This window comes from Equus asinus, chromosome 9 (assembly GCF_041296235.1).
Source record: "Equus asinus isolate D_3611 breed Donkey chromosome 9, EquAss-T2T_v2, whole genome shotgun sequence".
Classification (NCBI taxonomy): domain Eukaryota; kingdom Metazoa; phylum Chordata; class Mammalia; order Perissodactyla; family Equidae; genus Equus; species Equus asinus.
In genome coordinates this window covers 21,499,142-21,515,213 of record NC_091798.1, presented here as the reverse complement: position 1 = coordinate 21,515,213, position 16,072 = coordinate 21,499,142, and the positions used below count along the sequence as shown (strand labels likewise).

At 41.2% G+C, this 16,072-nt stretch overlaps 1 protein-coding gene across 13 annotated transcripts in view; it reads right to left on the bottom strand.

Moving 5' to 3' along the window:
- The window catches only part of ATP10B (ATPase phospholipid transporting 10B (putative)), a 286,627-nt gene that overhangs the window by 101,619 nt on the left and 168,936 nt on the right, over window positions 1-16,072 (bottom strand). For 7 of the 13 annotated variants that reach the window (XM_044777708.2, XM_044777711.2, XM_070517119.1 and 4 more), the window contains 3 exons: window positions 9,659-9,754; window positions 4,143-4,430; window positions 2,926-3,120 (listed from right to left, as the gene is read on the bottom strand). In XM_044777708.2, the coding sequence (XP_044633643.2) occupies window positions 2,926-3,120; window positions 4,143-4,417 (470 nt within the window). In that variant the 5' untranslated portion in view covers window positions 4,418-4,430; window positions 9,659-9,754. Of the gene's footprint in view, window positions 1-1,602; window positions 2,264-2,925; window positions 3,121-4,142; window positions 4,431-9,658; window positions 9,755-16,072 lie in introns of those variants that run through there. The other 6 variants (XM_070517124.1, XM_070517125.1, XM_070517123.1 and 3 more) reach the window with 3 other exon arrangements.

Genomic DNA, 16,072 nt, shown 5'->3' with positions numbered 1-16,072 from the left:
AAGATAGAAAACAAAAAGTGATGGAGTGGATTGGTGACAAGAGAAACACAAAGCTTTCTCAAAACACAGTCTCTTCAAAGAAGTCATCAGACCCCAACAATTATTTTTCCCTTTCTTTATGATTTCCTTATTCAAAGGTGAGGGATGTGTAAATCTTAACTCTAGGTGTTCAATGTGCTAATAATGTTCAAGACAATTATATCTAGCTGGAAAAAAGAAAAGCCAACAAAATCCTTCAGACTAACTTTTTTAGAAGCTCATCTGATGCTGAGGGGAGTGCACGGAGTTCCTCTTAGGGGTGCCCTGGAGACGAAGGAGTCCTTTGCCTCACGTGGTCTCCTTAGAGGTTTCCCCAGGCTATAGCTTTCCGAGTGGAGTTTGGCTGAGAAACCCTCTCTGCAGCCAGCGCCAAGTCCATCACCTTCCCATCCCCTGGGGAAGCGAAACCCTCCTCAGAAGGAAGGAGCCCTAAATGGCTGCAGTGCACACCTTGAAGCAAACCCCTTCCATCCCAAGAAGGACCAGAGCAACTGCAGAGCTTCTGCTGAACTGGGGTTGATAAAGTCAGAGGGGAAAAGTCAGAGGGATGGTGCTCCTTGAGAGAGATGGACATTTTCCTTATTTGCCAAGAAGTCAAGCCCTCACCTTCTAGTGATTCAATCATCTAAGCCTTCTAATTGCTAGCCCAGGAAGCTCTGAGTCATGGCAGTCTCTCTGTAAGCCCAGACTCGACTCCCTTACTTCTTTTTGGGCTATGTGAGTTGTCACAAAATTGAGACACACAAAACTCCATCTTCTTCCCTTATCGACTGAGAGCACGTCCTTTCCCTAACAACCCAGTTTGTTCATTTACTCCAATGGAACCTTTGTAAAACAACAACATGTATAAAATAATGTTAAATAATGGGGCAAGACAGCAGGTGTGTGGTTTTGTTTTGGTTGGGACAATATCAGAGAGGAAGCTTAAGGACAGGCTTGATGGTGGAGCTGATACAAGTTTTGCTTTGTAAAGATGAAGCAATCACAGCTTGCATATTGAGCATTTATATTACGTTAGGTGTCGTGCTAAGCACTTTCCAAGGATTATTGCGTGCGATTCTCACAACCGCCCTAGGAGGTGTTCCGATTCTCATTTGCCTAAGGTCGTATAGTTAATGAGTGATGGAGACAGTGTTCAACCCAGGCAGAGTGTCTCCAGGGCTGGTTCTCCTAATAAAATGCTCTACTGCTCCCCTGATAAACAAGATGACTCTTCCCTCTAAGGGTCTCCAAACACGGGCCAATGTGCTCATGGCCACACTGGACCAAGAATGGGTGAGAATTTATGCAAAATCCTCAAATGTTGAAAACATCTGAAACAGCAAAGAAAATGCCACATAATAAAGATCTCCTAATTTTAACAAGTGACTGATCCAAGCCTCTACATTTTTTTGTTTTATGGTTTTAGACCATAATTCTCACTATGGTAATTGAACAGCTTCACTGAGATAAAATAATACTCTCTTCCTCCTTCATCCCTCTATATACAGCAGCTACAGAGGCAGCAGCCTTAGAAAGATCAGAGCTGGGCCCATAGGACTTCCCTGAAGTGTTTTGCTTTACCTGCTATAGACGAGACACTCTTGGTTATTGACAACTTTATCAGATTTGTACCTCCGGAAGTCTTCCCAAGCATCCTTGATGGCAGTGACCGCCAGGATAATACTGATTGGTATCAAGTTCACTTCAGGCTGGAAAGCATTGACCACGGGTACAAAATTCAGGACCGCGATGCCCACAAAATAGAGATTGGCAAACCGGTGTAGCTGCTCGAAGATGTTCTTGGGGATGAAGGACAACACAGTGTACTTGCTGGTCTTAATTTGATTCCCACGATAATGTCTGTTGGGGTTCTCTTTGTGGGACCATCCTTCAAAGCGCAAGTTGGAGACCACCACCCGTCTCTTGTCTTCTTTCCTTTTCCGCTTTCTCCTCCCTTCTTTTCTCATCTCTGTGCAATCCTGTCTCTTTAATTCTCATAGCATGACACTTGGGTTCCTTGTCAAAGAGGTTTTTTCCTGATCAGTTCCATGGTTCAGCTACCAGCGAGTCCTGTCCCTGACATCTTTACTTGCCTTTTCTGCCGAAAACTTCTCTCTTCTTTCAAAAGGAAAATTAAAAATAAAAAGCCAGTGTACAAACACAAGGGGAGAAATATGATCAGGAAAGAGCTCACAGAGAACAGGTGTGCAGCCGCCAGGTCACTTCCTCCTACTTGTTGAGACTCCACCCGGTGGAATGTAGACGTCACCCACAGGTATCTTCCTTTTCCACCCCAGGCAACCCAGAGCAGGTGCATCAGCTCTGGGTCCTAAAACCTACCTGGTTAAGTTCTAAAAGCAAGGATTCTTAGCCAAGCGTCTCAGATGCTCTGAAAATGGTATGCATTTTCTTGTTTGGGAGACGTTGCCTGTCACTTGTCAAGGAGCTGCTCCTGAACTTGATCTCCTGAAATGATCTAGTCAAGTCTGGAGTTTAATGCTTGAGCTTTCAGTCCCATTCTTAATAATATAACTTCCTTGTGCTTAATAATATGAGTGTTTAGACAAATTAAATTAAGGTTTCTAAATTTCAGCACAGTCGGCATTTTGGCTGGATCATAACGCTTTGTTGTGGGATGCTGTCCTGCATTTTGTAAGGCATTTAGCGTCAACCTTGGCCTTTATCTACTAGATGCCATTAGCACCCTCCTTCCCAACATGGCAAACAAAAACGTCTCCAGACATTGCCAAATGTTCCTGGTGGAGCAAAATTGCCCTGGTTGAGAACCACCAAATTAAATAAATTTAAGAAAATATAATGTGAAAGGAGAGACTAATCCTTTGAAAATGCTGACAAGTTTGCATAACCTATTTGCAAGAGAGAAAACGGAATGGTTTCCCTTACCTTTCATATATCTGGATGTTGGAGTGGTTTATCTTTCTGTCAAAACGGTGTCTCTTGAGGTCCTCCACGCCATCCTTGACCATGATGATGAACAGGACGATGGCCAATGGTAACATGGTGATCTCCCTGTGGAAGACCTCCATGGAGGGCACCCAGTTCAGAATCACCAGGAACAGGAAATAGAGATTAGCCCATCTGGAAGGGACAAGCAAGGTGGGAGTGAAAAACACGGAGAAGGAAAATGTACTCTCCACGTAAGTAGTTCTCTGCTGTTGGCCCTTAGCAACCAAAATGACATTCTCTTTCAGCGTCACCTTGAATATTATGGTAAGGGCTTTGAAGGCAAATCCATTTAGATTCAAACTCGGTTCCTATTATTCACTAGTTGTATGATCTTCCTGAGTCTATTTTGTCTTGTGTAAAATGGGATAGCACTACCTACTTTAAAGAGCTCTTATAAATATTACATGTGATAATATTTGTTACATACACAATAGAGGGTTCTGGGGCCTAGTAGTTGCTCAATAAATGGGAGTTTATAATAATAATTACAAAATTCAAGATGATATCTAAGTGCATATCTTGCTTTACAATTAAAAGATGATTTTGTATATGTTATCTCAGAAGAGTGGCTTGCATTTTTAAGTTTCCCAAGTGTTTCTTACTCCCTCTTGACCCAGTGCCTTTGCACATGAAGGTCTGTCTGTAGGAACATTCCCCTGGCTCCCTTCCCTGACTTCTCTCTGCCTCTTTTCATGCAGTTAACACATCTTTCAATTATACTTCAATTTTCACTTCCTCCCAGAAGTCTTTCCCTACTTTCTTAACTAGGCCAGATTTCCCTGTTACTCACTCCAGTAGTGCTGTATACCTCTCCTTGGAAGTATCTACCTGAGTTATAATTTTACATCAACTTGTATAATTTTAAAATTAACGTCTGTCTCTTTCACTAGACAATACACTTAGCAGGGACCGTCTTTCTCTTTCTCTATGTTTTTCCCCTCATATATCTCTAGCACCCAATCCATAGCTTGACACAGAGTAGATTCTGATAAATATTTATGGAATGAACAAATGGATGAATGAATGACAAGGCTTCTCAAGGTACACACATTTGCATATTAAAAGAAAGGTGTCCAGAGGGCTGTGTCTCTGAGTTGGTCCCAGTGGCAGATGCTTGGTTAAAGTGTGTATCATTTGGCCAAGTGGTTGTGTACCTGTGAAACTGCTCAAAGAGATTCTGGGGCAGGAACGTGAAGAGGGTATATTTGGTCGTGCAGATTCTGTTGCTGGAGTACCTCCTGGAGACATTTTCCCAATCTTGGTGGAATATGCTGTTGTTGGGGAACACGACACGCTGCTGTGTCAGGTTGTAGGTCTGCCTTCCCTTCTCTGGGGACAGCAGTGGTGTGGCTTCTGATGGAGACTGGGGGAGGCCATCTCTGACTCGCCATTGCCACCGGTGCCAAGACGAGTCCACTGAAAGGGCCATTTCCAGTTGCAAGCTAAGGTTTGAAAACAGACATAGGAAATTGCCATGCTCAGGAGAAATATGTGGTCTATCAGCTCATCCACTTGTCCACCCGTCCATCCAAGGTAGATTCTGGGATACAATGTGAGAAAAATAGGTTCAATCCCTATAATCCACATGTTCTAGGGTGACAGACATTAAGCAAATAATCATATAAATAATATACAACTAACAGTGTGATAAGTGTCATGAAAGCATTTAAGATGGGGATGGGGAGAGAGTATTGATGACCTAGTTGACATTATCAGTGAAAGAATGGCTTCTGGGGCATGACCCTGAAGGTCAGAATTCCAGCTCTGGTTCATTCCTGAGGCTGAACCATCCCTTCCCTTTGCTGGTCTTCGGTTTCCTCACTGTAATATGAGGAAAACTGTTCTTGTTCTACTTTTTTCACAAGCTTTTTGTGAGGAACAAATTGGACAGGACATAAAAATATGCTGAGACAGGTCTTAAAGGGAAAAGTATTTATTCTTGAGCTTTTCTCTAGCTATAAAATTTTCTGATATTGATGATATTTCAGAGAACCTCATTTGTGGCCAGAACCTCAAATGAGAGTGATGGGTGAAAAAGAGATGTTTCTTTCCCAGGAAGTTTGAGCCTGACTTGACTGGGCCATGCTGAATGTTGTTCCATGAACACAGCTAGTGCTTTCTGATCTGATTGACTGGGGCCGGGGGTTGGATATGCTTCCTTTCTCTCTGCTCCATTCGGTGTTTTCTGAAACCAAGCACTTAGTCAAGCAGATGATCTTCCTACGCAGTGGAAGAATGCTGCTTTATCTAGGGGATTCGTATTTTTGAGCTCTTTTAGTGAAACCTGTAAGCAAGCCCTCAAGGTTCCTTCTGGCCAAATCTTGCTTAAAGACCCAGAAGGATGTTATTCAAAGATACGCTTTGTAAGGATAGAAGTTGTATATAATGGTGCTTCTCACCTAGTAGGCTCACAGGATGATTTTCTCTTGAATAAATGGACGAGTGAATGTTAGATATTATTACTCTTACAATGAGCAACCCCTTCTGTCATAGAAATTGGGATTCACGAAAGAAAAAAGTTCCATTCTTATTTAAATGGTAATATTTTACCTTCCTGATGCCCATATGATTTGACCTTTATTTTAATTCTCCTCATGACTTTAATCAATTTCCAAATGATTTTCAACTCACAGACCCCAAGGCTGCAAGAAGCTCTTGAGAGTCTTAAGTGAGCCCTTGTAGAAGCAAAAAAAATAAATGCAATTACTGATGCCCGTCATAATGTGACCAAAAGCGATATGACAACATTTGGTAAGCCAGAAATAATATTGTATATCTTCTTTCTCATTATAAAAAAATATGCCCCTTTCATGGATTCTTTTTTCTTATTGTTGTTGTAAGAGAAAAGGAAATGAAAAGACAATTCATGAATAGAGTTGAAAATGCAAGTAAGAAATATTGCCTTGGCTAATGCCATACATATCAGACTTCTCTCAATTTTAGGTGATAAGATCTTCACAAAGGAAGATTGGATTGATATGGGAGATGCAGGTATTTTAGGCGGGGTGGTTTAAAAAGTCCATTTATCATATTCTTTATTTTTCTTTATTAACAATGTAAAATAAGTTCCCTTAAAAATAAAGCAGACATGAAGTGGATGCCAAACTAATGGATGAAAGGTTGATGAGGAACTGGATATTTCCATAGTTTCAAAGTATTTTCCCCCCAAATCATTAATTAAAATGTTAAAAAAAGAATCATTTTGTAATGGAGAAACATGGCAGACACCACCTTACCCAACAGACGAAAGCAAACATCACCAAAATTGGAATAATTGACATCTTGTTCCTCCTGATACGATGTACTGAGAAGGACATAAGATCACTGCTGTGGTAGTCACAAGGAAATACTGAAACACCTCAAACTGGGAGCTATTCTACAAAATCCTTGGCTTATGTTTTCAAATGTCAAAGGTCAAAGAAAGACAGAGGAACTGTTTCTGATTAAAGGAGACTAAAAAGATATGACAACTAAATGTAAGGTGTGATCCTGGATTGGATCCCAGACCAGGGGTAGATAAAAGAGGTCTAAAGGGCATTATTTGACGATGGGCGAAATTTGAATGTAAATTGTGGATTAGGTAATAGAATTTTAATAACATCAAATTTCCCAATTATGATAATTATATGGTGGTTATGTAAGAAAATGTTCTTGTCCCTAGGAAAAGCATCCTAAAGTAGTTACAGGTAAAGGGTTAAGGCATCTCAATGGTTCAGAAAATAATGTATATGTTTGTATATGTGTGTGTGTACATATATACATACACACAGTTAGGTAGGTAGGGAGTTGTAGAAGTTTCTAGAAACAGAAAGTTCCTAGGAGTGTCATGTAGAGAACTGGTGGTGGGGGGAGAAAGAGTAGCAAAAGTTGAGGCTGGAGAGACAGACAAGGGCCAGGTGGCCTGTTAAAGCTACTTATTGTGCTGAAAGCAAGGAGGAGTCCTGAAGAGTTTTAGGCAAGGAAGCCGCCTGAACAGAGCTGTGGATCCCAGGCTTTGTTTTGCCTGAAGCACACAAGAATGGGCCGGAGGGGCCAAGACTGGGGACAGGAAGGCAGCTCCTTCACGAACTGCTTCCCCTTTCCTCTAAATAAGTAACTTCTTTCCAAAAGTAGAACAGGAAACAGAGGGATTGTGTAATCCTTGTATCTGAGGTGTGGTTTATTACTGCTTTCAGACAGGGAGGGGCATGCCTGAAGCAACTCTCTAAGGTCCTTCCAGTCATAAAGTCTCTCTCTCATTCGAAGTTTTTGAAATAGCACTTCCCACTAACGATAAACTTGAGGATTATCTACTTTTGCTAATTCATGCTCAGATCACCTCTGGTTTGAGGTAATAATCTTCTCCAGCACCAATATCACTTTTACCAGGATGGTGTTTGTGTGGTGGGGGAGTATTCTTATATGGTGGACCATTAGCCTAACATCCTGGGTTAATTACAGTTTACTGAGAAACCCTATTCTCATTCCCAAACTTTCTCCATTCTGCCGGGCTCACATTTCCAATTAACCATAGTTCCTTTCCTTTCCTTTTCATTTTAATGAACCCAGGTAAACTCCATCATTAGCAAATTCCATTCTCACTGTCAGGGGTCAATCAACCAGTCATTCACTGAATCAAGAAATACTTATCAAACTCTTGTTTTGTACTAGCTGAGTAAAACCTACACATCCATCCCTCTCCTCCTGGAGCTTGCACTCTACTGAGGCTGAAAGATTTTAAACATACACTCATAGAAGTAAATAAATGCTCACCAACCAGGATAAGTGCCACAAAGGAGAACAGGGTGCAATGCGATTACACTACAGAGGAGTGGGACTTTGTCCCTGAAGAGGTGGGGCTGGAGCTGAGATCAAGACATGGGTGAGGGGTTACTGGATGGAATAGTGAGTGTGCATCTGTGTGTATGTTGTGTGTGTGTATGTGTGTGTTGTGTGTGTATGAATATGTGTGTGTATGTGTGTCTGGAAGCAAGCGAGTATCCTAGAAAGAAACAACATTTGCAAGCTTCCTGTGGCTAGAACAAACAAGCTCACTTTAAAAATGGAAGGAAGACCCAAGTAGGGCTAGAAAGCAGGAATCAGTGGTTCCTGGAGAATTATTTTCCCTTCATGTACAGTTCTCTAAAAAGTATATGAGTTGGTCAGGACAACGGGGGGAAAACCCTATAAAATTAAATTTAATCTACACTTAGATTCTTGGTAAATAGTGACGTGGGGTCGGTGAGCTGAGGAGTCGAAAGAAAGATTTCTTGGACTCTCAAGATCTGGCAGTAGTGCTCTTTTATTTAGAGAATAGTGTGGAATGGCATGGGGACAGGACCCATGGGCAGTCAGAGCTACTGCTGCAAACATGGGTGGAGAGTAAGGCTAAATTTAAGGCATAGGTATGTGAGCCATTTCTTTACAAGACAAAGGAAAGAACATGCAAAAAAGTTAAAATGGTATCAGTGCAGGTGGGGTCTGGCCATTGGGTGGTCCCACAACTTATAGATAAGAATCAAATCGGATTAAGTAAAGGCCAGAAGCCACCACCCTAAATACTACCTTCAGCTAAAGACAAAGGAGGATCTTGGGGGAGGGGGGGAGTCAGTTACATGAGGTTACCAAGCAGTAACCAACTTAAGCCCTTGCCTTCCCCATTAAGAGTTTCCAGAGATAAGGCCATCCTGCCTTCCTGCTGGTGCAGAGAGGGTGGCACCTTTACAGCTGGAGATTTCCCTTACAAATGTAAATGTTTCCCAACAAAGGGCAAGCTCCTCAGAGTTGCTTTTATTAAAAGTAACCAGCCCCCTTCTTATCTGCAGTTTTAAAAGTAACCAGCCTAAAATAATCCTCATCAAATAGTACACTATCCTAAAATTAAAATTAATTAGAATCTAAGAAAGTTTGGCTTTCAACTAACCACAGGGTTTTTTAAAGCACTCCATCTTGAGGACAAAATGTGTAAATCTCACAAAAACCATTTTCTGTTAGACATCTAGTCAACAAGCAATAACCACTGAGAAGAAACAGTCTGAGGTTAGCACATCCTCAAATCAATCAACTGTATCAGTTTCCCCCAAATTGCAATAATTTTTGAATCATCTTTCCAATTTTTGCCAAACCTGAATATCGTTTGTTTTATTAATGCAGTATATTTTAACTCAATTTACTTTTTATTTATTTTATTTATTTATTTTTTTGTGAGGAAGATTGGCCCTGCACTAACATCTGCTGCCAGTCTTCCTCTTTTTGCTTGAGGAAGATTGTCACTGAGCTAACATCTGTGCCAGTCTTCCTCCAGTTTATGTGGGATGCCACTACAGAGTGGCTTGATAACTGGCGCTAGGTCTGCGCCCAGAATCTGAACGTGCGAACCCCCGGCCACTGAAGTGGAGCACGCAAACTTAACCAGTATGCCACTGGACCGGCCCCCAACTTAATTTTTAAGACCTTAAATGTTGACTTTGACGTTGTGCTAAAGCATTGATATCTGAAATTAGGAGTTTGACACACATTATTTTTTTAATAGGCGCTAACAAGACCTACTTTTCTTAAAACAAAAGCTTTTGGCCCTCTATTACAACACTGAACTAGACCTGCTGTATCTCTATTGCTGTTCTGGTAACCGGGTTCAAAAACATTACCATCATGCAGAAAGCATCAGTCATTTTCCTTTTTTGAAGCTCACCTATGAATGCAGGAAAGGCTGCTAATGTGTTTTGCAAGTTGTTTTCTGTTTGTTTCTCACAGAAGTGTCAAAACACCAACAGGTTTTTCATCAACCCTGATTTAGAAAGAAAAAATATAGTGAACCGGTTTTCTATTCATTCTGCAAGCATTCCACTAGATCAAAGACAGATGTGCAATAAAACAATCTTCTTATCAATTTCTTATTCATTTTGTTTTTTCTGCTTGTTTTGGTTTGATTTGTTGAGAAAATGGCTCTCACTTTTATACAGTTTTCTACCTGTTTTACCCATACTCATTTTACAGATGAAAAAACAAAAATAAGGGAATTAGAATAATTCCTCTCTAGAACTTGTCATTTCTTCCTGCTCCCTTTCAGGAAAGCCTATATTTACTGGAATCCAGGATGTACTTCTTTTTCCCCCCCACATCTGAATGTTTTGGACCTAGGGTATGTCATATAATTGATATGGTAATGTTTCTTTTTTATTTTTACCCTCACAACCTATTATTAAATTAATGGTATTTTAGATTCAAGGAAATGTGTTTAGTGGCAGACCAGAAAACAGAAATCATGGTTTGAGAGCCTCTCGTGAAGGTTTCCAGTTCTGGAACCTGCCAAGGAAAGTTCAGGAAGGCCTTCATAGGAAAGAAACGGTCAAGGTGGGGGCCTTATTCTGCAGTGGGGTTGGGATAGGCTAGAAGTCCTGGGGACGGCTGAAGTTCAGAGCCTTCATTTGCCTTGTACTCAGTAACAGGAGTCTACATATAGCTGCTGCGAGCAATCAGTCCTTGTAAGCACCAGACAGAGCTCTGAACTTCCCAGTGGGATGAGCAAGAGCTATGATTGTGCCTTATTCACAGACTACAAACTGTGTCCTATAATTAGGATGCCAGATGCTGATTTCCTCTAGAGGAAGAAATACCGAGTGAGAAATGAATCTGCAGGCCCTTGCACAGGGTAGGGTGGGGAGTGTTGCCTTTGGACGTCAGTGAGAGCGGGAACTAGTGTGAAAGGGGAGGGGAGAATGAGAAGGAAACAGTGATCACCTTCAATGAAATTAGTGAAAGGACGCAATTCTGTAGAAGATAATGAAATACATGACAAATGAAATCCTATGGAGTGGGCCTTTGTGGGAAAGGAATGATCGAAGGGTAGGTCTTTACAAAACTCCTGAGTCATCAGCATGCCACGCTCAGCTCCCATCATTAGTCTTTCAGTTAATGCTTTTTACCCCATTGGTTTTCTCTTAGCTCCTCAGTCCATAAGAGCTTTACTCTGACAGATTTTCAAAGGAAAACTACTTTTTAAACAGATGAGAAGATAATTCTGTAGTCTGCTGTGTTATACTTCATCACCTCCGAAGTTCGTTAGAGTTAAGGGTGTCACCAGTTCCCCAGCAAGCTGATCTCCATTGGGTGTATTTGGAGCTCAGACCTGTCTCATGAGCTTCGGACAAGAGTATCCCACTGCTTACTTGCTATTGCCACTTCTTTTTTAGGTATCTCAACTTTAACATTTCTAAAACTCTTGGTTTCTCTCCAAAATTCACTTTGGTTCCAGTAGTCCCCATTTCTATGAATAGCATCTCCATTTACCCAAATGACCTAGGAGTTATCTTTGATTTCTCCTTCATTTGCTACAGCCCTTCTATTTTTAAGTTTTATCTATTTTTTGCCTCCTAAATATTTTTCAAATCCCTCTGCTTCTTGACATTTCTACTGCTTCTAATCTAATAAGAAACATTATTATCTCTTGTCTGGGCTACTGTAATAGACTTTTAACTGGTTTCCTCATCCTCACTTGCACCCTTTCCAATATAGTCTTCACATAGCAGCCAGAGTTATTTTTCTGAAGTATAAATCAAATCATGTCAGTCCTCTTCTTAAGGATCTCAATGATATGATTGCCTTTGTATAAAATCCAGACTTCTCACCCTGGCCTGCATTATTTCATATGATCTAGCTCCTGCCTACCTCTTTCCTCTTGCTCAATATTTTCAAATATTCCAATCTCTCTCTCTCTGTGCACGGGTCTAGACATTGAGTAGTTCCTCTCCTTTGAAAGCTCTTTCTTCACTCTTTGCCTAGTATATTAGTCAGGCTAAGTTAGGTAAGGCTGTGAAACAAGTAAAGCCCCAAATCTCAATGGCTTAGCACAACCTTTGAAGAATTTGTAGGTCCAAGTGACTCTCCTCCATCCACTGACTCAGGGATCCAGGCTCACTCCACCTCATGATCCCAATATGTGGCTTTAAATATAGCCAAAACAGGGACCCAGAATGAACTACATCACTTTGCTCATAGTCAAATGACCAAAATCAGTCACACGGTCTCATTCTGACTGCAAGGGACCCTGGGCTACATGGGGAACACATAGAATTTCTGATGAGCAGTGACTGTCTCTGCCAGGTCTCAGATTAAATGGCATTTCTTCAGAGAGTTGGGTAGAGTAGCAGAGTTCAGAGTAATGAGGGATACTAGAGTAATGGGCGGCATGGCAATAGGATATGGTCAGACCTGTCATTATTGCCTTGTTAGCTGAAGAAGGGGATTCTGTATTTTCCAAACACTCTGACACCTTCTATTTAAATGTCCTACTCCAAATTTGAGGTCAAGAGAGTGGCCCCTAAACTCTGGCTCTCAAACACTGTCCTGAGGTAGGCTGCTGACAGTAAGATGTTAGAGAATTAATATGTGCTTCTGGCACAGTCTGTAGATGAAACACATTATATGCTGCATACATATGTAAGCCACTATTTTTAAGTGTAGCAGATACTGTTGAGACGGATATATTGCAAATTTGTTTAAAGGCATTATTGATTTCACAGTAGGATTTTGCCATACGTATTTTCTCATCCCATGAATACCAAAAGTACAGCTCCTTTCAACAGGAGGTTGTGAAGTGTTTTCATGACAAAAGACATCTTTGAGCTCTGAAAGGCTGGTGGAGTAGAGTGAGCCCAGAACTGAATGCGGGGTGTTTAGTGCACAGAAGAAGATCTGTAATGCATAGTTCCTGACCTAACAAAATGGTTGGAGAGATGAGATATATACATAGGAAAAGATAATTGGATAGGCTATCAAGGGGGAATTAAATAATGCAGACAGCAAGCATCAGAAGTTGTCAGAGATGGAAGAAAACATAGGTGAGTGGGTAAGACAAGGCAAGCTTCCTGGAGAAGCAGAAACGGCCAATTACTGCATAAGAGGGCTTGGGTGTCCAGAAGCAGGTATGAGTCCAGAAGCTGCAAGAATAGGCAAGTGAGCAACTCTATCTCTTGTCCTTACCTCTCAGTGAAAAATCTGCATTCTTAACCAGCTCCCAGATCATTCTAGGGTAGGGTTGCCAAAGAGCCAACCTGGAAAGACACTGTCTTCTGCACTCACGTATCTGCTCTCCATTGAAAACTATCCTTTTCCATTTTCTTCCCTCTATTCCAAGCCTGATTTCCCAAGTATCTTCCTATTGAAAGACAAAAGATCTTGGGAAATAAAAAGACAGCACAGCACGGGCAATCTTTTCTTTGTAAGAGGCAGGTAAAATGAGATGCATAATTTTATTTTTTATATCCCTCCAGGCAGAAATGTGATTTCACTTAAAAGTTGTTTTATAGATTCTCTTGGTTTGTTTTACTGACAAAATAATTAAGTTGGGTCTAATTAAAAGTGAATAAATTGCTCGCAGAAGCTGAATAAATCAGTGCTGAGCTGAAGGGAAGAAAGTTGTTCAAAAATCCACAGGGCTGAAAGCAATGAAAAGACAATGGTACACGTTGATGGGCTCAATTCACCTCACTCAAAACATACGCATGGTTATGTGAGTTACATGCTGACTAATACACCCGGGAAAGTCTGAGGTGGGGCAGGCAGGGAGCAGGAACTGGGAAATTTGGGAAAAGCTTTCTCAAGGTCAAATGGACTGGACACTTGGCTTAGTGCAAAGAGTGTGGGACCGGATTTGTGAATTGGGGTGAGAAAAACTGATATTTTAGCAGATGCCTCCAGAATTTCCTTAGGGAGGGAATAAACCTTGATTAGCACTGGGATGAAAGGCAAGGGGATGAGAATTAAGGGGGAGAGGAAAAGGGAGGAGGAAATTTAGCTGGCAAGAGCATGAGAAATAGAGATTAAGATGGTAGCAGGTTGGTGCATGTGTTATCAGAAAAGGGCAGAGGGACTTTTTTTAAAATTGAGGTATAATTGACATAACATTCGTTTCAGGTGTACAACATAACGATTCGGTATTTGTATATATTGTGAAGTAATCACCACAATAAAGTGGAAGTGTGTACATTTTGACCCCCTTCACCCACTTTGCCCACCCCCTATCCCCACTTTTGGCAACCAGCAATCTATTCTCTGTATTTATGAGCTTGCCTTTTTTTTTTTTAGATTCCACATGTACGTGAGATCATTAAATATTTGTCTTTCAATATTTGACTTATTTCACTTTGCATAATGCCCTCAAGGTCCATCCATTTTGTCACAAACTGCAAGATTTCCTTCTTTTTTAAGGCTGAATAATATTCCATTGTATATATAGGACTTTAGAAAAAAGCTCAAATATTCACTTAAAATTGTGTATGATATTGTAACATGATATGATGTCCTTCCAGTTACTCTAAAATTGTTAGTAAAACTTTACAACACAGAGTGGCTTTGTATGAATGGCATCATTTGATTAGAAGTAGAAGTCTTGAAGTCAAGAGGGAGTTGTCCCCATATTTGGCTCAGTGCCAAGGAGAGAAGATTGAAAAAAGAACCACAAGAAAGAGGGGAGAATGAGAAATTTAGCAAACTTTGGAAATTAGAACCAGAGATGACTGGGCGAAACATAAGTCCCATAGGAATTCACAGAAGTTGGGGGGAAGTGGTGGCATAGGGTTTTCCACAGGATACGGGATGGGGGTTCAAGTTGATCTCATCTGGATTTTAAAGGGCAGGGAAAACCAAGCCAAGGTAACATTCGGCTTACACATCCCACTAGCCAGCTGTGTGACCACGGGCAAGTCAGTTAGTCTCTCTGGGCCTTAGTTCCTTCCTCTATAAAATGAGGGAATTGGACCAGGCAATCGCTAACATCTCTGACACTTTCACTTCAGGTGTAATTCTCACCCTGACTTTTCTGAAGTCAAAGGGATGAGTGACCCTGAGCAGGGACCTTGCCAAAGGGCAGATTATTTCCTCCCCAGATGACAGCCTACCCATAAAAGGTAAGTGAGCTCACAGCACATAATAGCTGAGTGGCTGATCTTTTCTCTTTTCTTTGTCAAAAGGATGAAGCCTTTTTCATCGGTCTTTTTTGGTTGAGTTACTCTCTCATATGTACTTTGGGTTTAACATTCTCATTTTTCCGGAGAAATAACTGAACCCTCTCATCTTTAATATGTCCCCTCTTTTATAAGATTAATATTAATAACAAGGTTCTCAAAGGGCCTCCATATGTTCCAAAATTCTACTCCCAAAATAGGGAGGAATTTCAAGAAAGATCCAACTGTCGATTGGACATCACCATCAGGATGTCTCTTAGGATGTCAATCTCAGTTTGCCTCCAAATATTTTCGTTATCTACACCCTACATCTGCTTTTGCTCCCCATTTCCTATCTCATGGAATGGCAACGCTATCCCTTCAGTTGGCTAAGCTTGATTCCTCTCTCACCCAATGTATCCAACCAATTAAGTCCTGTTGATTCTAGCCTATACATATCTGTCAGTTCTGTCCACTCTTCTCGGCCCATTGTCACCACATCAGTCCAGACCACTCTGATCTCTCGCCTGGATTGCTTGACAGTTTTAGTTTGTCCCTCTGCTTCCAATTTTGCTTTCCTCCAATCTGTTTTTCCACAATGAAATCAGAAAGATGTCATCAAATTAGAAATCCATTCATGTCATTGCCTTGCTCAAAATCTTTTCTGGCTTTGAATTTCCCTCAGACAGCATAAGGAACAAAACTAACATAATTTACAACTCCTTCCCTCCAGGAACTAGATACGCCTCTCTTTCCAGCCTCATCTTTTGTTAATCTCTTTCATGCTCTACTCTAGTCATAGGAAATTGTTTTATCTTGTGTCCTTTTTTTTTTTTTTGAGGAAGATTAGCCCTGAGCTAACTGCTGCCAATCCTCCTCGTTTTTTGCTGAGGAAGGCTGGCCCTGAACTAACATCTGTGCCCATCTTCCTCCACTTTATATGTGGGATGCCTACCACAGCATGGCTTGCCAAGCAGTGCCATGTTGGCACCTGGGACCCAAACCAGTAAATCCCGGGCTGCCGAAGCAGAACGTGAGCACTTAACTGCTGCGCCACCAGGCCAGCCCAAACCAATACCACCAGTACTCCCTGATCCCTTTCCCCTCAAAGCCTAGCTAATTTCCATTCTTCTTTTTTTTTTTGCTGAAGAAGATTCACCCTG